Source organism: Anthonomus grandis, chromosome 6, assembly GCF_022605725.1.
Source record: "Anthonomus grandis grandis chromosome 6, icAntGran1.3, whole genome shotgun sequence".
Classification (NCBI taxonomy): domain Eukaryota; kingdom Metazoa; phylum Arthropoda; class Insecta; order Coleoptera; family Curculionidae; genus Anthonomus; species Anthonomus grandis.
Genome location: NC_065551.1, coordinates 17025170 through 17042003, shown reverse-complemented (window position 1 = coordinate 17042003; position 16834 = coordinate 17025170). Strand labels below are relative to the sequence as shown.

The following is a 16834-nucleotide window of genomic DNA, read 5'->3' as shown; positions in this document are numbered from 1 at the left end:
TACGCCAAAAATTCTCGTCATACACGAAGTCGTTCCTTTTTGTAGTATTATGTTTACACTCCCATTTCTTGTTCCTCGTTCATTTTAGGAGGGGAATGAAGAATTTTGGTGCTAGTGAGCAGACATAATTTTAAATAGTGCTAATGTTTAAATAGTGCTAATAGTTAATAGTGCTAATGCCATTACTGATATATTTTTTTTTTAGTGGATGAGCCTTGTGAACTTGGCTGCGATGGACTGTCATTCTGTACGAACTTCAATAACCGCCCCACCGAACTATTTCGATCATGCACTTCACAAGCAGATGAAGCAGCTAGGAGTGAAGTTACCGTATGGCAAAATCAAAACAATATCACAATGCCTGGATTATTGACTTTACCACTGAAGCCCGGCGAAAAATGTTCGAATATCTGGAAGGCTGTGGCATGTACTTTACAGATTAAACCTTGCTCTAGGTAACGATATTTGCACTATTGATTATTAATATAAATATGAGAATAAAATATTTTTTAGGCATGCTCATGCCAATCAGATTTGTAGAGACGTTTGTCTAGAAATTCTGCAGCAATGCGCAGACTGGAGTAAATTGTCCCCGATTTATTCTGCAGAAAGGATTTGTGAAACTCTAAGTCCAGAAGATCCAAATAGTTCTTGTGTTAGAGTGGATGACTATTTGAGGCCCTCCAATAATAATTATCCAAGAATAACAGGTAACATAATTTCTTAGAAGCTAATATTTACAAAATTCAAACCTAAACGCATCAGCAACTTAAAAAAACTGTGAATTTGTCGTCAAGTTTTTTTTATATTTCCACTAACCTCAGGTCAGGTTTCAAGCCCATGCAAAGCAAATCCTTGCGAACCGAATGAAGTCTGCCTAATAAATAAGGGATGTTCCCAAGGACTGGACTGTAAATCTTATATTTGTCAACCAGGATGCAAACTGGGAGAAGTGTCTCAATATATGGTAAGTAGCAGTAAAATCCTGGTTTCTTTATACCTTGCTTTGCTCGTTAGGTTCCTGATGGCACCTACGTGCGGATACCCATCCCAAACAATCCAAAAGGATCCTTAAAAATTTGCAAATGTAATAAGCATCGTATCGAAGAGTGCCAACCGTTGCTTCACGTTTCTTTAACCTCTTGTCTACTTGGTAAGAATCTCTATTAAGATTGATTTTAAAAATTTATCTTGCTGAACCTGTTTATTTTTTTTAGGTAATCAGCAACAGCTGCACGGTTCAACTTTCAACATTGACTGCAATACTTGCAGTTGCTTTGCCGGAGAACTCATTTGCACTAAGAAACAATGTGAAAATAGCGCTGTAGGTGGACGAAATACTGCTTATACCACTTTGCCTTGCAATTGCCCTCCTCACTATATGCCCGTTTGTGGAAGAAATGGAATTACTTATCCGTCAGCTTGTTTGGCAAAGTATGTATACTGACATCCCATTTTAGTTGAATTCTCCCTTAGTGTTAAAGGTAGAGCCTTACAGTATTTACATTTTCTATCAAAGTTTTATTGTTACAAGCAAAAATTAAATTAAAAACTTTCTTTTGTTGCTGAGTAAGGCAGATACTTGATCATTCATCGGAGAAACACAGTTCAAAGATAAGGAAGTAATAAGTAATAGAAGTAATGAACTGATTTTTTCAGATGTGCTGGCTTAAATGATGCAGACATTGATCGCCCGCCCTGTCCAAACCCATGCAAAACGAACATTTGTCCAATTGGACAAAAATGCGTTCCAAAACTACAGATATGCCTGTCATTGATGGATAAATCTTGCAAGCAATATGAATGCAGTAAGTGACCATACCATACCATGCCATTTTTTCGCTAATCTGATAAATCTTTTAAGTAAATGGCTCGGCAGAGTGTGACAGCTTACCAAACGATCCAGTTTGCGATGAAGATAATCAAGAATATTACAACTCCTGCCTCCTGGCTCATCATAATGCTAAATTGGCATATCGGGGACCTTGTCTGAAGAATTGCAGATCTAGAGGACATGTAAGTATCTTGTAGCAAGCTAATATAATATGCATGCTATTATTATTATTATTATCACAGGTATGTGGTATCAATGGAAGGACTTACAGCTCAGAATGTGCAGCTCATGCTGACATGATATCAGTGGACTATGATGGGCCTTGTCTCTCAATAGGTTTGATGACAAAGACGAAATCTAAACAGTGTCCCAATGTAAAATGTCCTCACCTTCCTGATGACAATTGCTTGGGTAAGGTTATTAAATAGGATATAAGATCTTAAATCAGTTTGATTTTCGTACACAGGACTCACACCACCTGGTGCCTGCTGCCCCCTATGTGGAGGCGCTCTACGGTTGCTCTACAGTCGAAAACAAATTGATCGAGCTCTTTATGCTCTACAAAACAAATCTACCGAAGCAGTTAATTTAAGGTCTTTTCTTAAGGGATTAGATAGACAGATACAAGTGGCACAATGTACAATAAGAGGCTACGTCACTGTGGAGTCTGATGTGTTTGTTGTAGTGCAATCTACCGAGAGGTAATAAAATACGATTAATTGGCATACATTTATAGATTTTTGCTATTTGATTGTAGATCTCCGTCTTCACTTCAGTTAGAAGCTTGCGTAAGAGAAGCAGAAAAGTTAGGCAGCCTGGTGAACAGCAAAAGTCCAAGAATAGCTAGCGAGCTAAGTCTGAGTTCTCTTACAGTAGCTACCTCCGTACACACTGACGTCACCACCAGCGGTGGCCAATCGAACTCTTTCTCCTTTCCTCACTCGTTTTCATTTTCTAACTCATTTTCTTTATCTTCCAAAGTTTTTATTTTTAATCTTGTTATTGTGTTTTTCTTGTGACTTTTTGAATGATTTTAAAAGAGTTGCGTTTTATCTGTGATATTATAGTTTTAGAAGTAATTTGAAATTGTGTTGTTTTTTGTTTTAAAATGTTCTTATTCTGCAGTTATAATAATTGTAGTAAAGCCTAAGATGACAATAAGTTATACTAGTTTCACTGTATATGTTAGTATATTGTTTAGTGCATTATATTTAATTTACCAAAGAATATAATATTTAAAAGGCTTTTTATTATACATATATTTAAAACCAAATATTTAATAATTAATTATCTATATTTCTTTTGCTACATTTTTTATAGATTCTCAGTCTGTAATTATATATGTATTGGTTACCAAAAATATATTGTTATTTCGTACGTAATTTTATGCTGTAAATATTTTTTTAATTGTAAATATTTAATATCTTGAAAACATTTAATTAATATTTATTTTATTTTTAAAAGACTTCTATACTCTTTTCTATATACTATTTATATTTTATTATATAACGTGTAGACATTATGTACAAAGCATAGATTTTAAATCGTTTTTTATTAAATAAATATTATTTAAAAAAATAAAATATTTATTAATTACCTGTATTAAATAACCGTTTAAGATAAACAAAAAAAGATTTTTAAAAATTTTGCCTCTGGTCTATAAGGAAGACGTTTAAAATAAATAGAAATGCCTGGCATAAAATCAAGAGTTACTCCAGAAAACCGAAAATTATTTTAAATTAACGGAAGAAACAAATAATTGTCTGGGAAGTTACAGCAAAAGTCAAGAAGAAGCTTAAAATATGTTTAACTGCCTGAAGTAAAGTGAAAATCAACCCTAAATATCTAAAGTATATGCGAAATAACTTTAAAAAAACTTAAACGCAAATTAGTGTGAAAAGTAGGTGGTTTGGGATCTAATCGGCATAAGGCTGTTTTTGTGCTAACATCTCTCGGGTAGTTTGATCACCCTGCAAGAAGATCTCTACACCTCCCTAGTCATCAAACTATCAAGACAGGATACTCTCGGCAATCCTTGCTCAATAGTTAATGCCAATATATAATAGCATGCGATAATTCTGTTGAAACTAAATCCTGGAAACCTAGACTGGACATCAGACTAAAATCATAACTTTCCCTATTTTTGGGTAGGAGAAAGCAGTATCACTGCTTTTTCTTCTTTCTACTCTTTGTCTCTCACCCTCGGCTTACTGTTTTTCTTTCTTAGTGTTTGTGCTTGTCTCCCGTCTTCTTCTCTCGTTTAGTCCACTCCAAGCTGTGCTTATAGTCGTGGGGCGTAACACGGTCACAAACGTTACTTTTGCAATACCGGGCGATCTGCCACGGTGACGAGCCTTACCCAGATATTTGGATATTATTATAACTTGGAAAGACCACTACTTCCGTTTTACTTGTGGGACCAGCATATAAACCATACCAATACCAAAAAAACTCAACCCTTCTTCCCCTCTTAATCCCTTTTTTGATGTGTTTATGGCACCCCGCAAGCCTGGCTTTGCGGTCATTGCAATAGATTCATCTTCCCTAGTCAATTGTGGTATTTTTTACCTCGTTAAAAAACGTTTACTAACTGCTTTTACTACCGACAAGAACGATCTTGATCCATTTAGCTAATTGAAAAGTTTGTTCTTCACACTCTCATTACATTTTTTAATAGTCTGCTTGTACACATTTCGCAAGGCAACAAAGCTGCCAGTCCTATGGTTGGAATCTTTGGTGTGACACACAAATTACAAAACAGTTTTACCCCTAAGCAAAATTCTTTCTTATTCTCAACACGTGTTGCGCTTACGATATTAGCATCTTCGGGAGAAGATTAAAACTAATGTAAACTAGGACTTACAAGTGGCGTTATATACTAAAAAGATGTATTTAAGAAAGCGAAAAAACCAATGAAGCATGGCTGAACAAATCTTAAACACTAAATAAACTATACAATTGAATATAAGGAATTGGACTTTTATCCCTGTTTAAAATGGTTTCTTTAATTTGTCAACATTGCTTAACTCTTGTATGCATCTATTTTTTGATTGTTAATAACTGGTTTTAATAATTATAAGATATCTATTTGTACAAAGTTACCAGTACTTAAAACATGTTCAGCCAAACTTGACTTTTCAACTGTCCATATTTCACATAAGTTCTATATGTTCTTTAAATCTGATATTAATTGATCTTCTCGTTTGCCCTGTGCACTTCCTATCACAATCGTTACAGTTAATTTCGTCACAGTTAATGCCAGACTTTTCAGCGGTTTTTATTTTATCTTTTGGCTTTCCTAAGAGATTGACCGAACTTTGATACCGCTAACGCAGGTAACAATTTGCAGTCACCTAAGTTAAGATTACTCTTATTTTCACTAGTTGCAACGTTGTTTCCATTGCAAAATTTAGTTGGTTTTGCAACGTCGTTTATTTTCGACCACCAAACTTCGACGTATTGCACCTGTATCGCAACTGTTGTAAAACTTTGCTGTTTTTACAACGTATTTTTTACTATAGATGGTAGCAGTAGTAATTTACACTTAAAACGACGACGTGCAGGCGTGTACAATTTTTCGAATCAAAAACCCAGTAAGAACAACGTTACCTCATCGTTAGCGAATGGGTATTACATTGCCTGATCGTCTCTGTTGAGCATTTTTCGCTGTAGAGGGAGCTTTTTGACATGTTAAGAGTTTTAGGAAGAAGATGAAAAACAAAGGTAGAGAGAATAAGAGGAAGAAAAAATATTTAATTCAACATAATTTACTTAATATATATTTTTATTTTGATAATTCATTTTTTCCTTGGAATTATTGGGATTTATTATTTTTGTTGCTTTCAAAAACTAAGAGATATTACGACTTTAAATATTCTGCAACTTACTCAAAAAAAACTTGCTATGGAGGCAAAAATGCAGTTGAAGGCATTTTTGCTTCCATTGCAAGTTTTTTTTTATTGCTTACCTGAAGTTGATATGGATTATGTAGAATCAATGGAAGTGGCGGAAGATAGCAGTGAATAGGTTTGTATTAAATTTTACATATTGAAAGTTTAAAATACTGGGTTTATTTTTTGTAAGGTAAGCGGGGGTAATAAGGCCCACCAGATATTAAGGCCCAACGCTGGTTTGCCCGATGGAAAGCGCCTAAAATATTTATATCGCCATCTGTTAATAATATTTGGTATTACTGTGGTCGGAAATGTAATTCTGTTCTATGATTATGAGCTTCTTGGTTTGTTCTATGGTGTCACGTTTCGCTGTGCTATATTTTATAAGAATTTCGACCGGTAAGTTAGCAAATTAAATTGTTTTAATAATACGTAGATTTTTCATTATATATGCACGATAATCTATGTATCTGATGTTCCATTTTATGTTGGGTTTGTTTGTTGTTTCATAACCTCAAAATAAATTTTATTGTGCTACAGGTTATAAGGCCCGGACCTTATTTTCTGCAAAGCATTGAAAAAAGGCTTGGGCTTTATTTTCTGCCGCCATGAATACACGTATTCATTAGATTTATTTATTCTTTTACAGAAGATGGGTAAAAAAGGCAGAGGGATAAGGGAAAATTGGGATGAAAAGATGATAAGAGAGGCATTAAATTATATTAACGAGGGAAAATCTCAGCGCTGGGTGGAACAAAAATGTGGAATACCCAGAAGAACACTTAGGAACCACATTAAATCACAAAGCGTGAAGAGAAACTAGGTAGAAAAACAATTTTAATCGATAATGAAGAGACTGATCTTAAGAATAAAATAATTCGGCTAGCTGATAAAGGTTTTCCGCTTACACTAAAAGCATTAAGAAGGTCTGTGTTCAGGTATGTTGAGTAAAAGAAAATTAAGGATTGCTTCAATCAGGAAAAACGTCTCGCTGGTAGGGAGTGGATAAGGACTTTTCTAAAAAATCATCCGAGAATATCAAAACGTCGATCTCAGTTCATGAATCCAGTAAGAGCCCAAAAATTAAATCGTTTTATCGTAGAAGATCATTTCAAAATACTAGGAGATTGGTTGGAGTGAACTCAGTTAAAAAATAAAGAACCAAAAATTTATAATATGGACGAGAAGGGTTGTCGCTTGACTCTTCACCACCAACAAAACGTTCTAGCAGCCAAAGGAGCAAAACGAGTGCATTCCATTTCTCATGAACACACCGAAAACGCAATTATTGTCGCTTGCGCTAATGCTCTCGGACATGCCATACCGTCTGTCATTCTTTTTAAGGACAAGAGAATGAAGCCAACCTACTCAGATGGCTTACCGACTGGCTCAAAAGTTATGATGACTCCTAAAGGGAGCATAACGATAGAAACGTTTGATAAGTGGCTAGACTATTCTATTGAGTCATGTATTATTTATTATTGAGTCAGTTATGAGTACATGCCGCCTCCGCCAGTAATTTTAATTTTTGATGGGGCTAAATGCCATTTGGAGATTAGCATTGCTGAGAAAGCAGAAGCTCGTGACATTCACTTATATTGTCTGCCGAGTAACACCATACATGAGCTTCTGCCGATGAACAAAGCTATATTTCGAGCATTTGAAGCTTATTGGGACGATGAATTATTAAAGTACTGGGATAAATATGCTACACGTGATTTAAACAGGGAAAGATTCTCTGAAGTTTTTACACCTACATGGCAGAAAGCAATGTCCATTGGAAATATTACAAGCGGCTTTCGAGCTACGGGGATATACCCTTATGATAAGGATGTTCTTCCCATTGAAGCATTTGCCCCAAGTCTTGTAACTGAGAGACATTACCAGGAGACGACCTCTGCCGTCGATGATTCGGAATATGACTCAGATGACTACCGGCCTTTAAGTGAATTGCGTAAAAAATTAATCCCTTTGAATAATTCCTTCGCGGAAGTGTTACCAACAACAGATCTAGTCAAAAAAAAATCTGCTCCAAGATGTAAAGCTATAAATTACAAAGCAGTTGAAGTCAAGCGATCCGTATTTTTAAAGGAGGTGGAGTCTCAACTTGATCACGTTCCAGCCTTACCGTTAAATCGCCATCTTCTTTAGAAAGTTAACGGGTAGTCACTGCATAACGTTGAGACAACCAAAAAAATCTCTTTCAAATTGGTGTCAAACGAGGTTCTTCGGCGTCTCTACGGTTAAGACAACGTAACAATGTAACGTTGTCGCGTCGAAAAATTGCTATTTGGGAAGTCTTTAGAAACCCTGTAAAAACCTTATATAGGATAGGATTATTTAGTACTGCAACGAAAGTGTCCTTATTTAGAATTTTTAAGATTAACTTTAAACTTATGTCCATTAACCAGCTTCTTAATAATCCTATCGTTAGAACCATTGAACCTACCAATTATTTTGTTTTTTCTCTTTTTCTTTATTAAATCTGTTATTACTTAAAGGAAATGAGACCAAACGATCTACCAAGAAATGCATACTAGCTATTTTATCTTGAAAACAATAGTTAAAGTTTCTAGTTATGAATCTAAAAGTAAATGTTTCTTTTCTATAAATATCAAATATTAACTGAATATTATTTTTGATGACAATTGTGTCTAGGAATGGAATTTGGTTACTTGTTCCAAAGTAAATTTAATAAATGGAAAATAGTTATTGAGTTGCTTTTATAAAAATTATCAATATTGCATTTGCTTTTAGCGAACACCGCAAACACATCATCAATATATCTTAACCAAACTCAACAACTCAAAATACGTTAAGTTACTCCAGAGTGCTGGAATATATAAAAAATTACCTCAAATACCTGAAAAGAATTAAAAAGAAGCGACTGCAAATATCAACAAGGGGTCAACTGCCTAATATAACATGGATCTTAATTTTAAGTATCTAAGTAAATAAAAGTTAATGGAGTTGAAAAGTGTCTAAACAAATCCAAAAAAAACAAAAGTAACTCTGTGACAACTCTGAAACAAAAGTGCCAGGAATAAAATTAAAAAATACTCCGCAAGGCTTAATCTTATAAAAAATTACTTTAAATACATAAAAGAAATAAACCACGATGAAGATTATGATGACTATTACTAAAAAACTTAGAAACTAAAAATGACTTTAAGATGCCATGGGCCAAAAATTATTTAAACAATCCAAGAAAAACGTACTACTACTACTCTTAACTAGAAAAATAACTTTAAATACTTAAAAGAAATAAGTGAAAAATATTTTAACATAGAAATGAGCTTAAATACCTAGAAAAAATAAACCATGATAAAGGTACTATAGCAAATATTACGAAAAAACTAATATTTTAAACTAGCTTCAAGCGCCTCAAATAAAATTCAAAGTTACTGCAAAAGTTGGAACATATGATAAAGTACTTTAAAACTCTAACAATATGTTAACTACCTAGAATAAATCATGGAAATTATCTTTTAATATAAGAGAAATAAAATTCAGTATATAAATAGTGTTTAAACAATCCAGGAAAAATAAAAATAGCTTCAATTGCCAGAAATAAAATAATGGCTTTTAATGTATACATTTACTTTTATATTTATTTTTTCACATTGCAATGACAAATGCGATTCTTAGGGTTCTTCTTCACCAAAACAGGCTTTTTCTTGCAAAGATCGTTATGTTCGTCCTTTCCGATCAGGTCTGTATCAGTATTCGTTTCTTTCATGTATTTCTAAATAAATAATTTCCATTTTGAATTTAACAACTTGTTTTTGTATATTTTTGTCTTACCACAATAACTCTTTCAATGGGGTAAGTGCTTCGACCTTTCTTCTTAGCTAACTCGATCACTTCACGGGCATACTCGAAAAATTTGGCATCCTCTTTCGCTTCACTTGATATCATCATGGCGTTTTCGATTTCTTTCTCTTTTAGTTGTTCTAATTGGTTTTCTACCTGCATAAAACGTGTGAAACATATTTGAGAAACTATTATTAAAATTTACCATTTGCTCGCATAATTCCTTTCGATAGTTTAATATTTTCTCCCAAAGCTTTTGTTTGCAGTTGGCTTCATATTTTTTCATATACTCGTCAGTTTTGTACCGATTAAGTAGCTCCCATTTTTTCACTTCTTCCTCATTTCTTTTTTGTTCCGCTTCTCTCGCTAAAACTTCTTCACGGTTTCTTAGACGTTCTTCTTTCATTTTAGCGTCAAACTCCGCACGGGACTTGATTTTTTCCATTTCACTTAAAAAAAGTGTCATAAATTTGATAAGTTATGGAAAAAGTTCTTACATGGCTTCTTTTTCAGCCATCGCTTTTTTAATAGTCATTTCTTCGGCTGCACTACGATTTTCCTGCTCCGTCATGACCATTTTGGCAATTTTTTCACGTCTTTGGATTTCTTGTTCTCGTAACTTAAAAAAATTGATTAACAACAAATTCTTGCTATTAAATATTCAGCTGTTTTACCTCTTTTTCTCGGGCTTTTTTCATACAATCAATTTTATGTTTAGCTTCTTTGTATATTTCAATTACTTCATCCAATTCTTTTTCTTCTTTAACTTTTTGCTGCTGTATCTCTTTTTGTTTTTGTAAAAATATTTTTTTTTGTTCCGCAAGACATTTTTTTCTCTTCATTTTCTAAAAGAATACCTATGAAAATAATATAATTAAATAATAATTATATAAGTGTTAAGATACTTCTTTAAAAACTATTTCATCTAACTGTTCCATCTCCTTTACAGCCTCAATATTATCCAGTGCTTCTTTCCTAACTTTCTCTTCCTTTAGAGTCCTCTCCAGGTCCTCCTTCTCCTTAATTCTAATTAATGCTAATTAATATTTTAATATAAAATTAATAAATTACTGCACTTACATTTTTTTAAGCTCTTTAACATATTGCTGCTCTTTTTCAAAATTTTTAATCTTCTTCTCTTGATCTTTCTCCAGTTCTTTTTTCTCTTTCTCCAGTAGGATCTTAAGATATTTTTCATCCTCTTCTTTCTCATGTTTTTTAATTTTGTTTTGGAACTCTTGCTGCTTTTGTCTTTCGAAAAGTACTTCGGACATTACTAAGGCACTTGTTAAATCTCTACAAAAAAATGACTAAAAATTAAAAAAATCTAAATTCAATTTAAAAGCCTACAATAAAATAGAAAACGATCTAAAATACGTGGATTGACTAAGAAATTACTTAAAAAGCCCAAAGAAAAACAAGATCTGAAGGAAACCGCCTTAAATACTTGAACAGAATAAAAGTGAAGTCTGATATCCGAGGAAAAACTTAAAATATATGGAAATGGCGTCAAATTCCGGGGAGAAATCTAAGATGTCTTCAACTATCTTAAATAAAATTGATATTTTATAAATTGACCAAATATATGAAATATCAAAGAAATGACTTAAAAAGTTCATGACACAAAAAGTGTCTTAACTAAACAAAAAAAACTGCTTTGAATATTAAATAAAAAGCTTAAAACTTCAGCTTTGAATAATTAAGAAAAAACTTGAAATTTCAGAGAAATTCAAAACCATGACTGCTTTAGAGAAATGACTTTATATTCCTGCAAGAAACTTCAAATATCTTGGATAAAATGAAAATTGACTCCAAATACATGAAATAAATAACTTAAAAAGTCCAAGGACAAAAAAGTCTTTATAAAAGAACTGCTTCATATAATAAAATATTATGCATAAAATAACTTTAGCTTTAAATAAATTTTAAAATTACTTGAATAAAATCAAAGGTTGGAAAAAATAACAAAAACTTCAAATTTTTGGAAAATACTGTAGCGGTTTTACCATTCGTTAGGTGTAAATTAAAACAATCGATGCACGGAAATAGTCATCTGATTTATTTACACATTAGTTACGACTATTAAAAATAATAATTTTTACCGTATTTATTTACTACTCTTTATGTCCGATTTAAATATCGCGCCAATATTCCGAATTGAACCGAGAACAGCCGATATTCTCGGCGTTTCCAATTTCATTACACAAATATCGTTACATTGCCTTCTCCCTAACCTCATTTGGTCCCGAAATGATTCCAAAGATAGTGGATGTCTATATCCTCTTGCAACTGGACGTTTTATAGAAATTACAATTGACGATTTTCTCTAGAGAACAACATTAAGGAATATAGCAGCACACCAGAACTTCCACGCCTATAGACCTGAAGACCCCTTCGTACATGTTGCGAATTAACCTCTAGTCCAGGTTATTGAGTCTACATGCGAGCTGGGGAATTACTAGGATTCTTAGATCCTCAGCAAGCAAGAATTATTTTCTTTAAAGAATACAAAACGTCCCAAGCGTCCATATTCTGATGTGAAACCTCTATAGTAACCAGGCAGAAAATCTTTCTACCAGTCTCTTCATCGGTTATCTTGCGTGCTTCACGACCCTGGGGTTAAATTGACGCAGCTCTTGAATTTTTCAGAGTTTTCTAAGGAAAACCTCGGTTATTTCTTCAGACAACTGTAAATTCTTAGCAACGCAATGTACCTAAGCATACTTAGCTGGTGGCGCAGTCAATGGGTCTTGCTGCACTTCAAAGGTCACACCGTGCCGACACTTTTAACTAAGGAGGTTGGTTAAAGTGAATGAATCGTACTTTACGCCTTGGTGGTTTTTGTATTTTGTAAAGGATAACGTTAGTGGCTTCCAGCACTTTGTATGGCCCATCCAGGATCTTCGAAGTTTTGGTCATAGAAGACCCTTCCGGCCTTTAGGGCCATAGAGCCAAACCAAGTCGCCATTGTCGTATATTTCGACTTCATCCAATTGTTGGCATCTTGAACGGAAATACTCACTTGATCATGAATGAAATCTATTCGTCTACGTAACTCACTGACTAAGAGAAAGAAGTAGCAGAAACAAATAAAAAGCTAAAAAAACAAAGCTAGCAGAAACAAATAAAGAAATCTATTCCAGTCTCTTTAATGGTTAGAGACTATTATTACCAAATACCGATTGGTAATAATTTAATTATTAATTATATGATTTGTATTAATTCGTTCCACGATGTACTTATTCCCTGCGTCTGGTTGGGGAAATGAATCGGCAACGTCAATAGCAATCTTTTTAAAAGGATCCACATTGTACTGAGGAACTAAAGCCTTCTGCTTTCTCTGACCATTACTTGCCGAATATACAACACATTTCCTGCAGCCTCTGATGTCTGCCTTGCTATTAACTTAATTTCCTCACTTTTCCCTGGCTCTTTGTTACTCCAAGGTGTCCTCCTGATACACCGCTATAGATTTCCTCTAGCAACTAAGAAATCCAATATTTAAGAACAACGATTTGCCTTCGTTCCTCTTTGCTGTCGTGGTCAACCATTTTCCACATCAAGAGTCCATCTTCCAAAATTAGGAGTTCTATTGTGGTCAATATGGCAACTTCTTCCTTCCTTCCTTCCTTTATCTATGGTAGGACTACCTAGAAATTGGGATCTTTCTCTTGATCTTTTATATGATCCCTACTTTATCAGCAACGATGGTAACAACTTAGCATGTTTCTTATGCTCCGGACAGGATTTTCTTACTACGGCTTGCTGAATACAGGTAGACAATCATCTCTTAGAATCAACCTTCCACAGTTTTGGTGTATTTTTACGTGGGCTATTTTGTCACGTTTCCAATGCTCAAACTTCTGGTTCTGGCAAGTAAGTCCTCCATTTGCCTCCCTAATCATCAGCTTGACCGATTCCTTAAAGTCGTCCTCTTCTGGAGTTACTTGCCGAACACGAGCTTGGTCCTTGCTCGTATTTTTGGGAGCTTCACACTCAAGAGCCTGTATTATTGCATCTACTAGCTTAAATAGATGTGCTAGTACTGGCTCATTTCACCATCGCAAAGTCCACCCAGGAATGATTGGACTGCTAAACATTCCATGATTCTTTCAACCCATTTTTTTATCTAACACACCGATTTTTCAACTCCGTGTGGATATGTTCCAGGTCTCAGACTGGCCATAACACATCTTTAAATGCCTTACTGGGTAGACGTACACTTCTGGTTCTTCGGAAGACATTATTTGCAGTATGGTAGCAGCATCTCCCCTCAAGGCCAATGTAAGAGCAGTGGCCTTCTCCAACCATTTTCTTTTGCAACACAAACTGTGTTCTTGCTGTCCACTACTAAAGATCTACAGGACAGTTCACGGGAATAGTGTTGACGTCCAATGATGTAATTTTCTGAATTCTGTCCTCCACTAATAAGAGACCGCTTTTCCACAGAAGAAGATTTATCCAAAATTTAATCATTTCTTTAAATATTACTTATCACCAAAATCTTTTCTTCCACTCTGGCGTAGAATTCTAATTCTGTATTAATTCTTCTAATTCTAATTCTGTCTTAGCGTGGCATAGTTTTCTTTCAGTTTTGCAGAATTTTCCATAAATTTGGCCACCATCTTGGTGGAATTTTCTTGAAACTTTACTTGCAGGCTGGCGGATTTTTCTAGCAATTTAGCTTCCAAACCATGCAATATTTTATCGATATCCCTTGCACCAGCAAAAACAAAGTTGTAATGCATTACGAAGCCGCTTCTGCAAGTCCACTTTATTCCCTTTCCTCTTCCCGTTTATTCTGTGTTATGGCTACGATTTATGATTTAAATATGGAGCCAATATTCCGAACTACACTGCACTGAACCGTCAACTGACTTCCCAGTGGCGATGCGCCTCATATATACTCGGCAGAATGCTGATTCCGGAAGATTCGCTAATCTTCCATGCGTCTCCAAAGATGTCGTGCAAGGTGCCCGCTTGTGTCATTCCGAAATAACGAAGGACACATGCTATTGGCGGCGTTGCCAATATCGGGAGAGTGTTTTAAATAAAATGAATATTTATCCTAATTATCTGGAATACCTAATAATTACTAAAAAAATCCAAGAACATAAAATATGATTCCAAATGGAATAATGATATAATATAGATAAACAATTAATGTTATTACCTGGCATGTCCAGTGGTCATGAAAATTTGTTTTTTAACTTTTTCCATATACTTGCCCCTGATTTCTTCCTGTTCTTTCCTTAATTCCAAAAATCTTCTTTGCCGCTCTTCTTTTTTTTCTTCAATAAGACGAACTCGTTCTTCTTCTTTTCGCCGTCTCACATTCTAAAATAAACATTAGTGTATGGACAAATGTGTGCAAACGGTGGCTTACCTCTAATGAATTTTCCCATTCCTTCGTCATATTTTTGGACCCTTCGTCCAAGTATTTTTTTACAGCCGCTTCTCTATCTGCTGCTTCTTGTATTAATTTTTTTCTATCCAAATGTTTGGTAATCCCATCCCAGCCTGTTTTTGTTATGTGCAAAGCATGTACCCTATCGGAGATTTTGGTATTTTCAAGAGTTTGACCTGTAGGAATTAAGTTTGTTTTTTTTTCTAATAAATTCATTCAAGCCAACTTACCGGGAAATAAATACCATTTAGACTCCATGTTTGGTCTAATTTGTAACTTACGGTAAGATCTGATAAAAATATTTAAAATTAAACCTATTTACAAGTTGTTTATGTCTATAAAAGCTTATATAGGTTAAAATGGTAATACGTCATTTGCTTGTTTGGCTGATATTCCTTTCTACCTGGATTATTCGATTGAAATAATCAGTTTTGTGGCATTGTTACCATAACTACTGAGCCGACAGGATATGTCGATAGTCAGGGGTGTATAACAGAATTTTTAATTTAGTTTGGGATGAATAACAACATTTTAAGTTGAATGTCATAAAATTCAGATTAAAAATTTTCTGGAACCTTTAGTGCATTTTTGGATTTCTTGAAGATTCGTAGATAATTTTAATTATTTGGGGTTTAAACCAAACGGAGTTTTTTCTGGCCTGGACCTAAACCTGAATGACAATCCAGAGTACACTATCTCTATAAAATAGAATAAAAATATCGACAATGATATAAAAATGTCATGAAAATGTTGTTTCATTAACCACTTGTTTCATGGTGCGTATTGTAAAAAAATTGTAGATTCGCGATTGTTCGATGTTTTTGATTCATGAGAGACGAAGTACAGTATTCTGCTGTTTTCACGGTGACTTAGTTGTTTGTGCATTGTGATGGCTACAAAAACGATAGAGGAAAAGCTGCAGCTTGTTATTACTTAATAGCTTAAAAAAAGAGATTTCACAAAATTTGGGTACGCGATTGTATTAAACAAAGAGAAAATCATAACTTAATTAATAATTTATTGGAAAAAAAAAGATGAGGAATGTTCTGAAAGAATTTTCTCAGGATGTCTGCTGTAATTTTTAGTATTTACTTACCAAAATAAAGCCTGGAATAGAAAAACAAAATAAACTCATGCGAAATTCAATTCTAGTTGCTGAGCTACTAGCACTAACGCTTTGATTTCTAGCAACAGGTAAATAGTTCTGAATTTTGAGGACTTGACTTCATTTTAAATATTTTTGTTTTTGTAGGAGATTGAGCGGAATGTTTTGAGCGAGCTACCACTCGCTTATGTATTTGTTTTAGAATACCAGTGTATACTATATCGAGAGTAATACCTGAAGTATGCTCAGCAATTTATAATATTGTAAAAGAAGAATACCTACACGTAAGTTCCATAAATCATATATTTATTAAAGTAGTATTTGCAGTTTAAAGAAAGTAGATGTATAATTCTCGTAATACTTGTAATCTTGTAAGATCCATGTCGTCATTCTCTCCATTGACAGTGTCTTCGATTGGGATGTCATTAACAGGCACCAATGTCCATACTTGCAATGGAGGACAATTTTCATAACTAGTTCGAAGCTCTGAATTAGTAGACAGCTGTAACTGCAAAAAAGAATTATTATCACGCAAATTATCTGAAATTTTATTAATGGACATTTGCGAATGAGACAAAGGACAATTCTGTGTTAGTCTGGACTCATACTGAATGTCTAAAATAATTCGCAGTATTTCTCGTTTTGCATGCCCCTGCAAATCAGGTGCTTTTAAATGCATGTTACGCAATTCATCCGCCACATAGTCTCCAAATATTTCGAAGGAATCTGCTGTCTTCGACATAACTCCACGACAGCGGTCCAGTAAGGCTTGTTCGTCTTTT

At 34.2% G+C, this 16834-nt stretch overlaps 2 protein-coding genes across 2 annotated transcripts in view; one reads left to right on the top strand and one right to left on the bottom strand.

The window, feature by feature from the left end:
- The window catches only part of LOC126737157 (reversion-inducing cysteine-rich protein with Kazal motifs), a 64956-nt gene extending 62043 nt beyond the window's left edge, over window positions 1–2913 (top strand). The window contains exons 9-18 of the mRNA XM_050441914.1: window positions 206–455; window positions 514–710; window positions 825–967; window positions 1018–1153; window positions 1218–1434; window positions 1660–1808; window positions 1865–2016; window positions 2077–2245; window positions 2301–2535; window positions 2592–2913. Coding sequence (XP_050297871.1) covers window positions 206–455; window positions 514–710; window positions 825–967; window positions 1018–1153; window positions 1218–1434; window positions 1660–1808; window positions 1865–2016; window positions 2077–2245; window positions 2301–2535; window positions 2592–2853 — 1910 coding nt within the window. The 3' untranslated portion in view covers window positions 2854–2913. The remainder of the gene's footprint in view (window positions 1–205; window positions 456–513; window positions 711–824; window positions 968–1017; window positions 1154–1217; window positions 1435–1659; window positions 1809–1864; window positions 2017–2076; window positions 2246–2300; window positions 2536–2591) is intronic.
- A 6397-nt stretch (window positions 2914–9310) lies between these two features.
- On the bottom strand, window positions 9311–15347 carry LOC126737158 (golgin subfamily A member 6-like protein 6). Its single transcript, XM_050441915.1, has 10 exons — window positions 15178–15347; window positions 14927–15123; window positions 14714–14877; window positions 10621–10836; window positions 10446–10566; window positions 10215–10385; window positions 10038–10159; window positions 9746–9989; window positions 9532–9696; window positions 9311–9472 (listed from the first exon to the last, which is right to left on the bottom strand). Exons 1-10 carry the CDS (start codon window positions 15203–15205, stop codon window positions 9338–9340), a joined length of 1563 nt encoding a protein of 520 aa, XP_050297872.1. The 5' UTR covers window positions 15206–15347; the 3' UTR covers window positions 9311–9337.
- Window positions 15348–16834: the final 1487 nt, after the last annotated feature.